Source organism: Thalassophryne amazonica, chromosome 14 (genome assembly GCF_902500255.1).
Source record: "Thalassophryne amazonica chromosome 14, fThaAma1.1, whole genome shotgun sequence".
NCBI classification, from domain to species: Eukaryota; Metazoa; Chordata; class Actinopteri; order Batrachoidiformes; family Batrachoididae; genus Thalassophryne; species Thalassophryne amazonica.
The window spans coordinates 78,768,205-78,787,804 of NC_047116.1; the positions used below are offsets into that span (position 1 = coordinate 78,768,205).

The following is a 19,600-nucleotide window of genomic DNA, read 5'->3' on the forward strand; positions in this document are numbered from 1 at the left end:
GAAGAAAATGGATGGATGTGTTTTTTTCCAGCCAGTTTTACACATTACATTAAGAAATATGACCCTTCAAATTTTGTTTCATGTTGAAGGCACTTTCATGGTCACCCACATCAAAAATATGTCCATGTATGTGGACATTTACTAGTTTTTCCTGAAGAATATCAGACTGATGACATGTATTCCACATTTCATTTGATGTCAGCCTTTGACAACAAAGATAGAGTGCATCCAGAAAGTATTGACAGGCTGTAACATAAAAAATGTGCAGCTTTTGCATATTTTTTATGTTACAGCCTTATTCCAATATGGATGAAATTATTATTATTATTTTTTTTTTTTACCTGAAATTAAACACACAATACCCCATAATGACAATGTGAAAAAAGGTTTTGTGAGATTTTTTTTTTCGCAAACTAATTGGGGAAAAAAAAACAAAACAAGAAATCACATGTACATCAGTTTCTGTGTAGGCTCTCAGTTGTCCAGGTGGTTTCCATAGTAGAGAAGCTTGAATCTTCGACTGGACTGGGTTGCTTGACGCGAGGACGTTTCGCTTCAAATCGCAAAAGCTTCCTCAGCTAAAATTCTTGCTCTTGTTGAACCCAGTCCGGTCGAAGATTCAAGCTTCTCTACTATGTACATCAGTATTCACAGCCTTTGCCATGAAGCTCAGTTGCATCCTGTTTCCACTGATCATCCTTGAGATGTTTCTACAGCTTAATTGGAATCCACTATACATAAATTCAGTTGATTTGACATGATTTGAAAAGGCACACACCTATCTATATATAAGGTCCCACAGTTGACAGTGCATCTCAGAGCACAAACCAAGGATGAAGTAAAAGGAATAGTCTGTAGACCTCCGAGACAGAATTGTCTTGAGCCACAAATCTGGGGAAGGGTACAGAAACATTTCTGCTGCTTTGAAGGTTCCAATGAGCACAGTGGCCTCCATCATCTGTAAATATCCACCAGGACTTTTCCTAGAGCTGGCTGCCCGTCTAAACTGAGCGATCAGGGGAAAAGGGCCTTAGTCAGGGAAGGTGACCAAGAACCTGATGGTCACTTTGTCAGAGCTCCAGCATTCCTCTGTGGAGAGAGGAGAACCTTCCAGAAGGACAACCATCTCTGCAGCAATCCACTAATCATGCCTGTATGGTAGAGTGGCCAGATGGAAGCCACTCCTTAGTAAAAGGCACATGGTAGCCCACCTGGAGTTTGCCAAAAGCCACCTGAAGGACTCTCAGACCAGAAGAAACAAAACTCTCTGGTCTGATGAGACAAGGATTGAATTCTTTGGCATGAATGCCAGGCATCATGATTGGAGGAAACCAGGCACCATCCCCACAGTGAAGCATGGTGGTGGCAGCATTATGCTCTGTGGAAGGTTTTCAGCACGAGGGACTGGGAGACAAGTCAGGATTGAGGGAAAGATGAATGCAGCAATGTACGGTACAGAGACATTCTGGATGAAAACCTGCTCCACAGCGCTCTTGACCTCAGACTGGGGCAACGGTTCATTTTTCAGCAGGACAATGACTCTAAGCGCACAGCCAAGATATCTAAGGAGCAGCTTCAGGACAACTCGGTGAATATCCTTGAGTGGCCGAGTCAGATCCTAGACCTGAATCCAATTGAACCTCTCTGGAGAGATCTGAAAATGGCTGTGCACCAATGCTCTCCATCCAATCTGATGGAGTTTGATAGGTGCTGCAAAGAGGAATTGACAAAACTACCCAACGATAGGTGCTTCAAGCTTGTGGCATTAGAGTCAAGAAGACTTGACAAGACTTAATTGCTGCCAAAGGTGCATCAACAAAGTATTGTGCAAAGGGCATTAATACTTATGTGTATGACTTCTTTGGGTGTTTTTTTTTGTTTTGTTTTTTTGTTTTTTTCACATTGTCATTATGGCGTGTTGTGAGTAGAATTTTGAGGGGAAAAATGAATTGACTCCATTATGGAATAAGGCCGTCACACAAAATGTGGAAAAAGTGAAACGCTGTGAATACTTTCTGGATGCACCATATGACTTTCTGAATTTTGCCTTCAGCTCGTTATGCTTTTCTGACAAAACAGTTTTATTTGATGCATGCTCATGAAATGTTCATTGTTTGCCCAGTTAAGCTCACAAATTCAGAATCTTCATATCTCATTGAAACATTTAACATACGAGTACACTTTTTGGGATGTTTTCCAAAACAGGCCACAGTGCTCAGCTGTTTGTTTTGGAATGACCCTGTAGTCTAAACTCCAGGCATGTAGAGAATAAAGGGCCTTTCACACCGAGCGCGCAAATACAGCGTGCATTTCTCTAAAACTCATTATTTTCGATGAAAAGCACTGCGCCAACACCATGTTGCAGTACATAAATCAAGCTAATGCGACGCTCTGCTGACAGTGCACACCGCCACTTGATGTCAAACTCACCGCAATCAAAGTTCAACTCAATCCATTTCTCACCGCTGCGCACTGTGACGTAGCGTCACACATCCAATAGAAACGAGGCATCAGGCCAAAACACGGAAGACAAGAGTGTAGAAATGTGTGTAGAAGAGCATCAGAATTGCTGATTTATACACAGCAGTTTTGTTAAGAAAGTCCTTACAAATGGATTTTTTTAACCGCAAGATTGCTGGTGTTTCAGATGAGATGATTTCTTGATTAACATGATAATAAACCTTGGACATTTATTTTTAGACAAATAAAATTGCATTAAAAGTAATATGTACATTTTTATGTCTGATAGATTCATTAATTCATTCATATCTGCATTTCACCCAGGAAAAAAGCAGCGTAAGTAAATATAAATATTATAAACACAGCAAGAAATGATTTAACAATGGCTGCAGTGTGTTTGTTAGTTAGGATTTCTAAATGTGACATAAATGTCATGATGAAATAATTTTTTAATTTAGTCATTTCAACATTTAATAATGTCCTCATTGACTATGTGATTGCTTTTAATGTTGTAATCAGGGCAGAGTAAATACTAAAATATGAATTTGACGAGTCTAGTGATTGTGAATGGCTTGAAATTATGCACAAGAAGGATGAAGCTTCTACCTGCGCAAGTGTCTTTTTGACTGAACGTTGACTTCATGTTTAATTATTCATTCAGTTAATGTTAAAATATAAAATGAAACACCTTTTTCAAATTAGAAAATAGTTGCTCTTTAAAGAGCCTTTGCTTTATTTTGAACTATAGCAGCAGGTGTTGTGTTTTCAGAGACGACATGTGAGCTGAATGTCACGATGTTTAACCAGATGAAGGTCTCCTCTACAACTTAAACCTCTTGGTGTAACTTTTGGAGACATTTTCCTCACATTTTGAAGAGTAGAGATGTTCTTTTCTTCCATCTGGACTTCAGGTTTTGGTGTTCAGTTGTAGCACTCAAAGTTTTGAAGTGCATCTGTGTTTACAAGGTTGTCTACACAGCAAATGTTGGAATGTTCCTGATGTGGGACAAGTGAAGACATATATTTCTTAAAACATAAGGCAACAGCGCTGTGCTATTTTCTTTAAAGTCTGATTACTAGATAGTTAAAAAATGTAAATAAGAAAATCTACGTTATATAATGTTGATACCGTTCTTTTAGTCACAGCAGTAACCATTACAAAACTATTATGTGGATTCATTTGGTAAAAATAAAAATATATCAAACAATTTATAAATGCAAAACATTCACTCAGCTCAACTGAGTGATTGATTCTGCAGCTAAAGGCTAAGCTAACATTAGCCGATCAGACTTCAGTGTTCAGTGGTGCACTAACATCGTGTTTTATTTTCAGATTACTCATGCACCTTAGACAAAATTGCAGAAACTTTGTTGCTCAAACTGGGTGTGTATATATATATATATATATATATATATATCCAAAAATGAAGAATATACGAATGAGTGTGTCTGCTAGATCACACCATCTGTTGTCTTTCTCTCTGACCGGGTCTGTGAGTCTCTGGCTGGCCGCTTCAGGTCCGACCGGCCCCTTCTTCTCCATCTGGCCTCACTTCGAACAGTCGCTGAAAAAAGCTCCTCCCAGCAGAATGATGTCCGTCACTCCTGCTTTTTGTTCTTAATCTTGTGGTTATGACTCGCAGACTGACTGTTTTGCTTTATCCTGTTGAAAACCCATGATGGCTGTTGTCAGTGTTGTTCACCAGACGTTCGAAAAGCCAGACAGTAACGTAGAAATCTCCGCCTCCTCTGCGTGTCCAGACACGTTGCTGCATCCACTTTTGCAAAAAAAAAAAAAAACACAGGTGGATGCAGCGGAATGATCGCACAGCATTCGCGGTGTGAAAGGCCTTTGAGTCTTCAAGGTTCAAGGAGTTTATACCCCTGCTGAAAGTTGCCTTTCATCTTAATTTGTCGCCATGAGTCAGTTTGTCCTTTACTCTGGCAGATTGTGCTGGTTATATTATTTTTTGCCAGGTTGTTAAAAAAAACTGCTATAGTATTGTGATGGGGAATTGCCTGTGTCATACTGTAATGGCCATTCTGCCTTGCTACTGTACCCCAGACCCTTCATAACTGGGTGAGCGAGGAGCTAGCTGGCAGGTCCAGTACTGCAGCCTTACTATCTGCTGAGGGCAACCAGGAAGAAAGGTGTAAGCAGGTAGAGCCCACTTCAACAGTCAGTCACATAATTACAAGCACACAATGCCCCATCAGCTCGGAGCCTAACTACTATCTCAGTACTGCGAAAGCCTGAGTGTGGCACCTGTTTCTCACCTCTAACATTTACATGCTTGCTGTTGGCTATAACAACTTAGTTATCAGTCTGTGTTTTGCAAATTGATCACTCACCAAATATAGACTGATGCTATTTTGCAACCAGAAAAAAAAAAACTTTATTTCATCTTGGTATTTTTTTTACAGTTTACAGGAAATGGTTGTTGCTTTGTGTCCAAACTGATTTTTAGGCCTATGCCATGTATTAAGAGGAATGCTGTTTTTGTTTGCTGTGTCAGCACTTTATTTTTGTTTGTCCGTCTGACTCACACTAACAGCCTCACGTCCACTTACTGGCATGTTATTAACATTTTGTGTTTCTATAACAACATAAAAGAACTCATCCTTCTTATGTGTCAGAAGTTATTTAGTTCAAGCTTAAAATAATATACTTCATCATGGGCTGAAACAAAACATCAACATCATTGATTATGTTGATTACTTAAAATTATTGATGTGAATAAACTGTGTCTGTGTTTCTCACTTAAAGCTGGGAATAATGGCTTTCTGAGGAGTGCCAGATTTTTATGTTTTTATTTTTTGGTTCTGTTCTTTTTCACCCACAAAAAAAAAAAAAAAAAAATCCTATGGTTTTATCTAGTGATCCAGCCATTTCATTTAATTTTTGTCAGTTTATATTGTAATTTTTATAGTGGAAGTTTTTATTTGTAAAATAAATATTTATGTGAAAATGTACTGAACCCGCTTTTCTACACCCGCTTACTCCAATCAAGGGTTATGGGGTTTGTGAGAAAATGCTTTAACATATGATTGAAAAAATATTGGTTAAAGATAAGGTTATTATTTATTGGTAAGTTAACTAAAGGACGAGTCAACTAATCGCAACATAATCAATACAATAATCATAAAAATAAACATTACAAATAAACATTACAAATAAACATTGTAGCCCTTTTGTTACCCTTCTAAGTATGGCAGAAAGCTACAGTATTTTTGTATTTTATATTTTATTATATTTTTGCATTGTATTTTAAAGGTATAAATAGTAGTGTTTTAAGATTATATTATAGATTAAATTTATCCTTTGTGCAGTTGAAAATAACCTATTAAATATCTTATTGTGAAGTAATTATAAGCACACATTGTGTTCATTAAGGTAGAAAGTGTGTGCAGATTTTATCAAGTTACTGGAGTTTACACAATAAAATTTGATTTATGTCAGCAGTTTTGTTTTGCAAAATGTATTGCAATCTTAAGGGCCCGTTCACACATAACATGATTGAAGCCAACTCGCGTACGAAGGAGGAATTGCATGCCATTCGTGAAAAATCAGAGCTGCCTCTAACGCTTTGTATACCTGTCACTACAACTATTCGCGCACACCAGTGGCTTAAAGACAGAAGGGTCAAAAGTGCCCTGTGTGAGCAAATTCGATCTCACTCACGGCAGATGTCAGCCAAATTCCAGGTGACACACATGAACATCCAACACTGCTCTCTGGTCACTTAGAAAATGTGTCGCCATTCGCGCTGTTAGCATGAAAATAGTGAGAAGACAAAAACGTTCGAGCTGTATGTGACATTTGTCCGTGCCCCCACGAGTGTGGCGTTGCAAAGCAACACACATGTGGCATGCTAGAGTGTCGGCTTCCCCCGCAACACGTGCCGTGCGTGTGTATTGTGCGTGTGTTGCTCCTCCCCCACAACATGTGGCGTACGTGTGTTTCGCGCAACCCCCCACCTCCGCAACACATGTGGCATGCCGGAGCGTGGGGGGGCACACTTGCATGGAATACTGATATGTATGTACAGATGGGGACTGGCCAGCCATGCCTGAGCGCACACAGCACACTGAGCAGTGGTGGACACAACTAACCAAAAAGTTAGTTTCGATAACATTTAATCCGCTAACTGGAAGGTTAACTTTTATAAAGCTGAACCGATAAACCCCTAAAAAAAATTAGCGGAAGTTATAGATTAAAGCTAAACCGATAACTTTCAGTATTGACTTCAGTATACTAGAAGCTACTGACACAACACTGAGAAAGTGCTTCTGTGGCAGATCAGCATTCTCTCAGCAAAAGAGACCTGGTGACCAGAGCGAAAGGAGGCAAAAAGCAAAAGGAAAAAAGCGGGGAAAATAAAGACAATTTCTCTTCACACCATATAGACTTGTCGGCTATCACCCAAGTCATTCACAGGCATACAGTTTTGACATACGGTTAAAATTTTAAGCAAACTAATTCCGGACAAGTTATTTAAATTAACATCACGTCTGTCATTTTATAAAGTGAAAATATCAGCTAAGTAGTGGCAGCAGCCAGTGGCAGTGGCCATTGGCTAAAAGGGTGGATGATGGAGAATGAACATAAATTTGATACATGATGATCACTTTGCCATAAAACTTTGGTTAGGGACAACAGAGAGATTATCCACGGTGTGGGAAGCTCTGAAAGCATTCATCAGAGGAACATTTATAGCCTACAGATCACGGAAGAACACGTTGGTGTGTGCGCTGACAGCAACAGCTGTTGAGATCTCTAGTTCTGGGCGTCACGGCTGGGGAACATGTTAGAGAAAATGTTAGGGTTAAACCCGTTGAAATGAGACAACCCAAACAGAACACGTACTGTGTTTTCACGCACATGGCCTTACAACTGTCCACTGTGACACGCGTGTGTCTGCTTGCTGTCCTCACGTGGAAATATATAAAAACATATATTGCTGTTGCGATGAGCTACGGCGAGCGAGGGCACAGCGTGCACATTGGCAGGCCTTTCCAGGTGAAACGGACCATCAGATCGTGAACACGCAGCGGGTGATCTGAATGTCACATCACCCACGTGAACTCTCTTCCAAATGACACGGTATCTGTCCTGCGCCGCACTGCCCACAGGACATGCACGCTGGGCCAGATGCGCTGGGCTAGCAGATGTGGACATGATAAGAGTGCACTGCTTCATTCATGTCATGTCATGACTGTACGTCTGTGACCATGGGTCATCTACAGAGGAACAGACGGTTCAAATTTGTATTGTCAACTCGAAAAGAGGTATTCAATAAATTGCAGTGCATTTTTATGTGTGTGTTGTTTTTTTTTTTTCCTTCACAGCAGAGGCCCAATGTGGTGCAACACGTTCCAGCTGCACGCACTGTGTTCGTCCACGCTCATACATGTGCATAAAACAGTTGCCGGTGTGTCGTGTGCGCCTGTGCAACCGTGCATCCCTCACGACAGCAGGTGGAATGTTTCGTGGTTCCCCATTTCATGTTTGGCTTGCGGATTTTCTTCCGGTTTCTGGATCTTTCGTGTTATGTGTGAAGCACCTTGGAGCTGAAGAAATGCTGTAGACTTTCACTTATGCCTGATAGATGTAACTAGTAAAAATAGGTGATAGGGATCCCATTATCGCATATAGGTTTTGCTGGATATCTGCTGGACAAATAAAACAAACCTGAGACATGTCTGCTGTCTCAGTTGTCAATACTGTCAGTTTCAGTTACAGCATTTTTATTTGGTTTGTCAAAATGAGTAATTTAGGAGAGTAAACCATAGCTTTACTAGACTTGATGTATGCATTTTGCCAAGTTAGAAGCCAGAAATTCTGAGCTCTCAATTTTTATTAAGTGCACCATAAACTTCAAACCTTGCACATGCACACATATGCATTTCTCTTTCGTGTCATCTGTAAGATTTCACAGAGTGAACTCATCATATTTACTATAGTATCCCTCCACAGATATATATACTTGGCTAACAATAAAATTAGCTGTAATTTTTGGGTATACAACAGAAATAAAGGTATTTTATAACAATTTGTGTATTTTGTGAAAAATCAGACTACACTTCTACGTGTGGACGTGTTCCGTGGAGTTTACTCACTCGCATGTTGCAGCAATGTAGTGAGAATGACATTTACCGTTTGTTGTGTAGTTGGTTTTTGACTGAACACACCTTTGAATGCCTGCCTTTTATCTAACAATAACAGTTTCTTTCTACAGGCTTGTGTTGTTAATCTTCTCTACATCTCTGTACAAGTTCTCTGTTTAACATACAAGTTGATCATCATGGTTTCAATATCGTTTTGACCCTTTTATAAATTGCACAAGATTGCATTGGATTATTTGTTTTCCAGGGACTAAATATTAAAAAAAGTTACACATACATTTGTTTTAAAATAAGATGTCAGATTATTAAGATGACGCTGGTCTATGTTGAAAACACATGGTCAAAGTGCATGTAAAACCAGAGAGATCATCTCAGCTTTCCATGGTTTGCTTCTTCCATTTTAATCCGTTGTGCTGCCGTGCCTCCAGGCAGCCCAGGTGGTGCTGATCGCCTTATTTGAGCTCAACACTCCAGAGTTCACAATGCTGCTGGGTGCTCTGCCCAAGACCTTCCAGGATGGAGCCACTAAGCTGTTACACAACCACCTGAAGAACTCCAGCAATACCACCAGCAGTGTGGTAAGCAGCATCAAAGTGGTCTGGTTTTCACATTGATACACTTGTCCACAATTCAATAGCCTAGAGAATGCTGATTTTAGTTCTCAAAAATCACCAAGTACCTGCAGCGTCATTCAGTCATCTAATGGAGTTTGTAACATGGTCGCAACAATTAGATATCTTAAGTGTTTCATTGACTTACAGGGGTCTCCAAGCAACACGATTGGCCGGACACCACCACGCCACACTCCCAGCAGGACCAGCCCCCTCACCTCTCCCACCAACTGCTCCCATGGAGGCCTCTCTCCAAGGTAGATGCGCATCTTCTCTTCAAATTCTACTTCTAGAACTCCTCTCTTTTACCTTGTAGATACTGACACTGTCATTATTTGTCATTGCTAGTCTAACTAACTTGCAGCCTGAGCTGACCGTAAATAACAGACTGGTTAGTTAGTGCATGCTACTGAATGAGGTGCTGATCATTTGTCAGAGGAGGCATTTTTCGTTGACCTTAATAGGCCAGATCTGTGATTTTTTTTGTTTGTTTGTTTGTTTGTTTGTTTTACTTGAAGGAACTTTGCTGTTGCACGTGTTCATAAGCCTGTAACTGTGTTTAATGGAAACCTGGTTGCTTATACAACCCCTGGCAAAAATTATGGAATCACCAGCCTCGGAGGATGTTCATTCAGTTGTTTAATTTTGTAGAAAAAAGCAGATCACAGACATGACACAAAACTAAAGTCATTTCAAATGGCAACTTTCTGGCTTTAAGAAACACTATAAGAAATCAAGAAAAAAAATTGTGGCAGTCAGTAACGGTTACTTTTATAGACCAAAATATGGACCCACTCAATTCTGAGGAATAAATTATGGAATCACCCTGTACATTTTCATCCCCAAAACTAATACCTGCATCAAATCAGATCTGCTCGTTAGTCTGCATCTAAAAAGGAGTGATCACACCTTGGAGAGCTGTTGCACCAAGTGGACTGACATGAATCATGGCTCCAACACGAGAGATGTCAATTGAAACAAAAGAGAGGATTATCAAACTATTAAAAGAGGATAAATCATCACGCAATGTTGCAAAAGATGTTGGTTGTTCACAGTCAGCTGTGTCTAAACTCTGGACCAAATACAAACAACATGGGAAGGTTGTTAAAGGCAAACATACTGGTAGACCAAGGAAGACATCAAAGTGTCAAGACAGAAAACTTAAAGCAATATGTCTCAAAAATCGAAAATGCACAACAAAACAAATGAGGAACAAATGGGAGGAAACTGGAGTCAACATCTGTGACCAAACTATAAGAAACCGCCTAAAGGAAATGGGATTTACATACAGAAAAGCTAAACGAAAGCCATCATTAACACCTAAACAGAAAGGTTTGCAATGGGCTAAGGAAAAGCAATCGTGGACTGTGGATGACTGGATAAAAGTCATATTCAGTGATGAATCTCGAATCTGCATTGGGCAAGGTGATGATGCTGGAACTTTTGTTTGGTGCCGTTCCAGTGAGATTTCTAAAGATGACTGCCTGAAGAGAGCATGTAAATTTCCACAGTCATTGATGATATGGGGCTGCATGTCAGGTAAAGGCACTGCGGAGATGGCTGTCATTACATCATCAATAAATGCACAAGTTTACGTTGATATTTTGGACACTTTTCTTATCCCATCAATTGAAAGGATGTTTGGGGATGATGAAATCATTTTTCAAGATGATAATGCATCTTGCCATAGAGCAAAAACTGTGAAAACATTCCTTGCAAAAAGACACATAGGGTCAATGTCATGGCCTGCAAATAGTCCAGATCTTAATCCAATTGAAAAGCAATCAGAGAAAGTTGGAGCCAGATTGATGAAGAGTACTGTTTGTCACTCATTAAGTCCATGCCTCAGAGACTGCAAGCTGTTATAAAAGCCAGAGGTGGTGCAACAAAATACTAGTGATGTGTTGGAGCGTTCTTTTGTTTTTCATGATTCCATTATTTTTTCCTCAGAATGGAGTGATTCCATATTTTTTCCCTGTGCTTGGTCTAAAAAAGTAACTGTTACTGACTGCCACAATTGTTTTTTCCTGATTTCTTATAGTGTTTCTTATAGCCAGAAAGTTGCCATTTGAAATGACTTTAGTTTTGTGTCATGTCTGTGATCTGCTTTTTTTTTCTACAAAATGAAACAACTGAATGAACATCCTCCGAGGCCAGTGATTCCATAATTTTTGTCAGGGGTTGTATTATTGAACAGCTCAATCAGCTGACACATTATTTCAGTATGCTTATCTGCAAGCAGAAACGCATAAAAACAGATATGATATACATCCCCAAATCAGAAAAAGTTGGGATGATATGGAAAATTCCAAAACAAAAACAGTGTTTCTTACATTTACTTTGACTTTTGTTTTATCTCAGACAAGATGAACCCAAGATATTTCATGTTTTGTGTCGCCAAGCTTCATTTCATTTGTTAACCCGTTTATGCCCAGATTTTTTTTTTATAAGTGGAAAAAGTTGCATTAGTACCTTTGAGATTTTTTATTGTGAGTAGAAAATGACAGTGATACACTTCGGCAACAGTTGTTGCCAGTGGGGCAAAACGGGTTAATATACATATATTCCTACATTTAAAGGCTGCATCAGATTCCAAAAAAGTTGGGACTAGGGCAATTTAGGGATAGTAATGAGGAAAAAAAATAATGCCAACAAGTGATTGTAATCATGATTTGGTGCAAAATTCGTATCCATGAAAAGCTGGGTCTTTGAGTACCAAGAATGAACAGAAGACCTCCAATTTGGCAACAGATGTGTGAGAAAATTATTGAAATGTTGAAAAACAATGTTTGTCAAAGATTTAGAGATTCAATGCATCTGGAGCAGTTTTGTTGTGTAAGGGGCAAGGGTGCAAGCCTAAGTTGAACACCTGTGATCACTGATCCCTCAGATGACACTGCATCAAGAACCATCATTCATCAATAGCTAATATAACCAAATGGGCAAATATCGCTTCAAACCTTGCAGTGCAAGAAAGAAGCCTTATGTGAACCTGAAGCAGCGTCAACTTCTCTGCATCTGGGTTGGGACGTCACACAGTAGAAATGTTTATTGTGATCAGATGAATCAAGTCTTGGTAGGAATGGACACCATGTGCTCTAGACCAAAAGGACCACCCAGTCTTATCAGCAACATGTGTAAAAGCCAGGGTCTGACATTGTATGGGGTTGTATCATGCTCTTGACAAAGGCCATTTACATTTCTGTAATGGCAACAGAAAAGTACTACTGCAGAAAAGTACATTGATATTTTAAAGCAACAGATGCTGTCTTCAAGACATCTTTTTCCTGAATGTACATGCGTTTTTCAACCAGACGATGTATAACCACATTTTGCATGTTATAAAAGTGTGGCTGTGGAAGAGAGGGTATTCATACTGGACTGGCCTGCCTGTAGTCCTGACCTGTCCCCAATAGAGAATGTGTGGAGAAATTTGAAACAAAAATGCAACAACAGCGAACCCATACTGTTGGACACCTGAAGACGTGTTTGCAGGAAGTATGGGAGAAAGTAACACTTGAAACGCTTCATCCTTTGTTATCCTCAATGCCAATATATCTTTTAAGAATAGACATGCTGGTACACATCATTAATCATGGTGCAAACAATTAGACTGACATAGCTAGTGTATTTCTTTGATTTTTCAGCAATCAGAAATATGAATGAAATGTCAAATTTTTGGGTTGCTACCATTTTCAGGCCTTTGTGGAAGCCAGATCATACAATATAGACCAAAACGTACTCGGTCATCCCACTCTACACCAGAAGTTAGCCCAAGGTGAGTAGTTTCACACCTGTGAAGCTAACAGCTAGCTAGTTATTGGCATTTAAATTTAGTACATGCACCATTTTTGCAAAATGTGAAAAATTCACCCAAATTTCCTGTGGCTGTAACTTCAAAGGTTTTCAAGATACAAACCTAATATTTGGTATTTCATCCTAACTTTGGAATGTGAGTGACATATCAAATTGACAGAACAGGACTGAGGAGTGACCAAGGAAATATTTTAAAAAATGGGTGATTTGATGTGGAATAACCCATTTGCTGTTTGGTATGTTTATGTATTTTGGGTCAAGGATGAACGCCACAAAAATGGAAAGTCGATAGGATGAATGTTTTGGAGAAATTAGGGACATTAGGTAACAACAGTGAACAATGGACTTTGATAATTACATTCTGAACTCACACGCCATTCCAGCAGGGGGCGGTAAATCATCTATACATTAAAAGTGAGGTGGCCTCTATGTAGTGTATGCGTGCGTGCATGCGTGTGTGTACTTTGGATCACAGAGAAACTGGGAAGAGCTGGCCTTTGCTGTTAGGTATATCTTTTGTATTTTGGGTCAAGGATGAACACCGCCAAAACGGAACGTTGATAGGACAAATATTTCATTCATTAATTTATTTGAATGGGACAATGCATATTAATGAACAGAAAACAAGTACTGTAAATATGCCTGATTTAGCTCAAGGCTATTTTCCATCTGCAGTCCCATGGGGTAAAAATACCACCAACACAAAACATACATGACCCATACAAAGGAATACAGTATAATACAATACAACATAACACATTATCAGACAAACACTACAATAAACAAATTAACATGACAATACAGACGCAACACAATACAACACAAAATCTGCACTATTGCTAAAGTGCCTAAATGTTAAAGTGCTGATCATAAACAAAAAAAAGAAAATATTTTATGTGTTTGGAAAAATTATAGATATCAGGGAGTTGATGGCCTAGTGGTTAAGTGTTGGGATTGAGACCAGAGGATTCTTGGTTCAAATCCCAGCCTGACTGGAAAATCACTAAGGGCCCCTGGAAGGTCCTTAATCACCAAGTTGCTCCCGGTGTGCAGTGAGCGCCTTGCATGGCAGCACCCTGACATCGGTGTGTGTGTGTGTGTGTGTTTGTTTGTGTGGTGAATGTGTGGCATTATTGTACAGCACTTTGAGCTTCTGATGCAGATGGAAAAGTGCTATATAAATGCAGTCCATTTACCATTTATTTACCATTACGTAACAGCAATGAACAATGGATGTTGATAATTACATTCTGGACTTGCACACCATTCCAAATGATAGAAACTTAGCCTAATTTATTAGTACCCTTGAAAAATGTCAGCTACTTATTTTATAAACACTACACAATCCCCACTAGCACATTGCCTGTGGATCCCTACGGGCATTGCGCTAGTGGATGTATATTAACAAAAGCAAATAAGTTGACCAGAAAAAGATGAGCTATCTTGGGTTTATATTGTCTGAAGTGAAATAAAGGTCAAAGTAAATATAGGAATTGCTGTGTTCTTGTTGGGGTTTTTTTTTTTCTTTTGCCTTTTCCATACTTTCTAACTTTTCTAGAATTAGGGTTGTGTAATCTGGTTGTGATAACTGTATCTGTGTAACTGTAATCCAACTGGCGAAAAGTGACGTTAGATTAAATTTTCCTGTGGGAATCAATAAAGTGTAATATGAGGAAGGAAACCCTGTCAGGAAGTGAAGAATTTTTTTGTAAAGATAACTTTATGGGGTTCTGCTATTGTCTAATGCTCCCCTCTCAGTTATCACGTCCTCTAACCCGAAGGCTCAGACTAGTTTTTTCTTTCTTCTCTCCTCCTGTGCACTTGTTGTGTTTCTCTTTCTCCTCCTGTCTGTCTTGTCTGTGCTCTGCTTCTTGTCTTCACCTTGCCGCACTCTCTCAATTCTGTCTGTCCGTCCCGGCCTCCCGGCCGCTCTCTCACAACAGTCGGTTATGGGGTTGGGGTGTGGATGGATTGTTAAAGCACCCTTCTGCCCCCTCTCCTCCTCCTCCTCCTCCTCACTCCACCTCTGCTGCCCCCTCCCTAAGGGTCCTTCGCAGAGCATACTCACCCAGGTAATGAGGCGGGCTGAGACACGGATGATTATTTCTTCAAGGAAGCTACTCATTGACCCGTTTTAAATTCAGGTTTTCTTTGCCCAAACCATCTGAAATAGTTTTTTTTTTTTTATTACATTCATTTCACTCAGCATGCACTCGACTCTATCATCTCTAAAATTGTCACTTTAATGACCTGTTCAGTGCTGTGGTGTGGTAAATCCATAATACCTTGCACAATGTTCACCCATTCCTTGGTTCTTAAAGGAGAACTCTTAGATTTTTCAACCTGGTGCCTATTTTTAGATGTTTTTCAGTCCAACTTTTTACTCGGGACAAAATCTGTTTTACCGTAGTTGTTCCAATACTGAGCTTGAACATTTACGCCAAGTCAAGTCTGGGGGCATGTGCTGATGTGGTGCGTCGCCACATCCATGACACCACAGGACCACTTGGGTCCTGGATGGCAACCACTCAGGCAGGCAACCAGTCCATCCCCAATTCTCAAAAGTAACTCGTAGCATGTAGTAAATGCGCATAGTAAATGTAAAAAAGATTTCAAGGACTAACAGATGAAGAAACCAACTTTAGCCTTCTTCCGCCTTTTAACACTTCCAGGGTTCTCACCAGGATCTTTTCACAGCACGGGGGGAACTAGGTGGGACACAGCCATGCGAGGAGTGTTGCAGACATGAGTATTGTAGGAGGGTCCAGGGGCATTCCCCTGACAAATTTGGAAATTTATAACCCTTTGAAACACTATTTCCTGCATTTTGAGAGCCACTTTGTGTTGCTAACTGGGACGTTAAGTAATGTGTGGCATGTTCTTTAAAAAACAAACAGAAAAACCACCCTATGCTGGTTAAATCACTGCATAGGGGCCCCCTATGCTTAATTGCGCTGGCGAGAACCCTGACTTCTCTCCACTAAGTCCATAAAAGTCACTTGTCGATTAGGGGCTCCATCTATTTATGAAGTCAAGATTGAATAGTTAGATCATTTTGAATGTACACATGAGCCATTTGAAGTTGATGGCTGTGCAAGACTTCCCAGAAGTGTGCAAAATCATAGTCTGGATGTTCTGATTTTTTTTTTTTTTAAATGTGTGTAGTTAATATAAATTAAACCCAATGCGAAAATCTGTTCTTAGCCCTAAACCATTTAAGAAAAGTAATTTGCAAGGTTCCAAGACAGCTGAAACATCTGTTTTAAAGTCTTGTTCTAAAACTAGGACTGTGCAGCACCCTTCCAAAGCATGCAGTCAGATTTGGGAGCATAAAATCTTCCACGTTTGTTCACCTTCACATGCTGCTGTACTAAACAGCTGAACATATTGATTTGAAGCATCAGGAGTACACTGTTATCTGCTTGCAGCAACTCAGTTTGCACAAGATTTCAATTTCAGAGGAACACTTGCATTTATTAGTTTATAATACACAGTGGTATGTAAGAAGCAAACCTACTTATGGGTGATGAAATCTCAGGAAAATACATCTCTTGACTGAGGTACCATTTAGTTCACCTGCAGAATGTGTGCCTTCACATTTCAGTTTCTCAAAACTGAGGGGAGAGAGTGTGCATTATACAATTGTGCATTCCAATTTATGTAAATATTTAGCCAGGAATAGAGATAAATAGAGTAAAGAAATTCTGCTTCATTGGTAAAAATGAAAACAAACAAAAAACCCAAACAGTTCATTGACCATTATAATGACTGAATGGAGAGATGTTGCTGGAGTGAAAGTTATGAATTAAAAATTTAATTTACTGAGGTGTACGTGTACCTCCATGGGGATCTTGTCTGTCCTACCAGGACGTTCTAAAGGCATTTTTGCCTTTTCATTGGCAACAAGAAGTGGTATACGTTCCGGCTTTTAACTTGCTCCATAGGATTTTAATGTACAGCTCTTTAGCACATTCTGGTGTTAACGCTCAAACTCAACATGGGGTGAAATAAAACTGTTTTTATTCTCTGTGTAAAGCTAAATAAAAGATTTCACAAATAGGCCCAAGGTTGAAAAATGTCAGATTTCCCCTTAAACTTCACTTTTTCAGCAATAATCTGCATGGTGGTTAAGCATGTATTTTGTTTTTTAAATAATAATCTGCAAATTTATGTTTCATACATATCCTGTGTTTTCTTTCTGTGTCTGTCCTTTCTTGTCTGGTAGCATGATGGAGTATGACACAGAGAATATGAACTCGGATGAGATCTACAACTCACTGCGTGGAGTCACTGAGGCCATCCAGAGTTTCAGCTACCGGAGCCAAGAAGACCTGAACGAGCCGATCAGACGAGAGGGAAAGAGGGACGATGCAGTAAGTCAGAACCATGTTGTTTCACATATTAAATTATACATTTTGTGGAGAATCACATTTAAGCTATGAGCCACCAGGAGGCTGTATTGCCTGATTTTTGTATAACATCATATACATGTGCATTGAAAAAGTTCAACAATTTTTTTTTTTTGTCAGATTTTCAGAAAGTGAAAATTTTATATATTCTAGTCTCACTGCATATCAACTAAAATGCTTGAAGCATTTTTATTTTAATTATTATGACTGATGACTCAAAACCCCCCCCCAGAATCTCAGTATATTTCATTTCAAGTTTGATTAACTCACTGTTTATGCAGTATAAATACCGGGAATCTCTTTCTGATTGAGTACACACAATCACGGGGAAGACTTCTCACTTGACAGTTGTCCAGAAGACAAGTAACTGGTAGAACATTTTTGCTGGAAGGGCTGGCTGCTCACAGAGTGCGATGTCAAAATGTATTCATGGAAAGTTGACTGGAAGGGAACATAATGGTTGGAAAAGATGCACAAGCAACAGGGGTGACAGCAGCCTTGAGAAAATTGTCAAACAAAGCCACTTCAAGACAGGTCCAGGAAATGGGCTACAAGTGTATTCCAAGTCTCAAGTCACTCCTGAACCACAGACAATGACAAAAGCGTTTTACCTGGGATAAGGAGAAAACAAACTGGACCATTGCTAAGTATTCCAAAGTCCTCTTTTCAGATGAAAGTCAATTTTGCATTTCATTTTGAAATTAAGGTCTGAGTCTGAAGGAGGCGTGGAGAGGCACAGAATCCAAGTAGCTTGAAATCCATTGCGAAGTTAGTATATTAATGATTTGTGATGCCATGTCATCTGCTGGTGTTGGTCCACTGTGTTTTATCAAGTCAAAAGTGAATACGTCCATTTGCCAGGAGATTTTAGAGCACTTCGTGCTTCCATTTGCTGGCAAGCTTTATGGGCAGGGTGGCTTCCTTTTCCAGTAGAACTTGGCACCTGCTCACAGTGCGAAAAGTACTAGTACCGTAATTTCTGGACTATAAGCTGCTACTTTTTTCACATGCTTTGAACATTGCGGCTTTTGCAGTGATGCGGCTAATTTATGGAATTTTACAGGCTTTTTCTTAAGTCGAAATACATCAGTTGATGCTGTCAATTGATTTCCTGAAAGCTGCGCTCCTCATGCGGTGTAAACTCAGACACAGTGTAAATATAAGGTCTTACCCGTTCGTTTTAGTGAAGAAAAGTCTCTCTCTGGCACTTTGCGCCAGAGTTGCACCATCAGATCAGTTAGTGGAGCGGAGCCTTCTCCCCCCACCCTTCCACACCGTGGTTCTCTGTCTTGGCGCAGCAAGTCGAAAAAGTCACAGTGCCTCATTAACGTCTCATTTACCACAGACTCCATATGATCCTGGCTGCACGTGATGAAAGTTAGAAAAAGTTAAAATTACTCAGTTCTCCATTTGGAGCAGAGAGACCGTGCGTGAGTGCTGGATGACGTGCGCATCAATATTTATGTGTATCACATAAGGGGAAAAAAGCATTTATGGTACGTATATAATTAAAAGTTAAAAAAATCTTTCTAACATCTTTCTGTGTAAATATCTCATGTTACAATGTGGGGACCCACAGCTTATAGACAAGTGCTGCCTATTTATGTACAATTACTTTTTTCTTTTTAAAATTGGTGGGTGTGGCTAATATTCAGGTGCACTAGTCTGGAAATTATGGTAAATTGTTTGCTATACTTAATTACTGTACTTAATTGTCCAGCCAACTCACCTGACCTGAAACCTATAGATTTTCATCAACACTGAAAAAAGAGAATGTTTGAACCAACTTAAAAAGTGTTACAATTTGTAAAAAAAACCTGAATGAATTAAGTTGTTTGAACTTAAGTTTGAAAGTTAAATCAACTCTAACTTACAAACTTAAGTTCAAACAACTTAATTCATTCAGGTTTTTACAAATTGTAACACTTTTTTAAGTTGGTTCAAACATTCTCTTTTTCAGTGAAGGTATTGTCAAGAAGAAGATGAGACATCAAACCCAACAATACAGATGAGCTGAAGACTGTCTTCAAAACAGCTTCCGTGACACCTCAGCAGTGTCACAGGATGATCGTGTCCGTGCCACGCCGAATTGATGCAGTAATTCATACAAAAAGGGGTCCCAATGAAGTATTGAGTACATAAATGAACATACTTTCCAAAAGTTAGACATTTCTGTAC

The 19,600-nt window shown here is 39.5% G+C and overlaps 1 protein-coding gene across 1 annotated transcript in view; it reads left to right on the plus strand.

Moving 5' to 3' along the window:
* Positions 1–19,600, plus strand: part of clasp1a (cytoplasmic linker associated protein 1a) — a 234,507-nt gene that overhangs the window by 193,083 nt on the left and 21,824 nt on the right. The window contains 3 exon segments of the mRNA XM_034187292.1: positions 9,015–9,164; positions 9,348–9,454; positions 17,239–17,386. Coding sequence (XP_034043183.1) covers positions 9,015–9,164; positions 9,348–9,454; positions 17,239–17,386 — 405 coding nt within the window.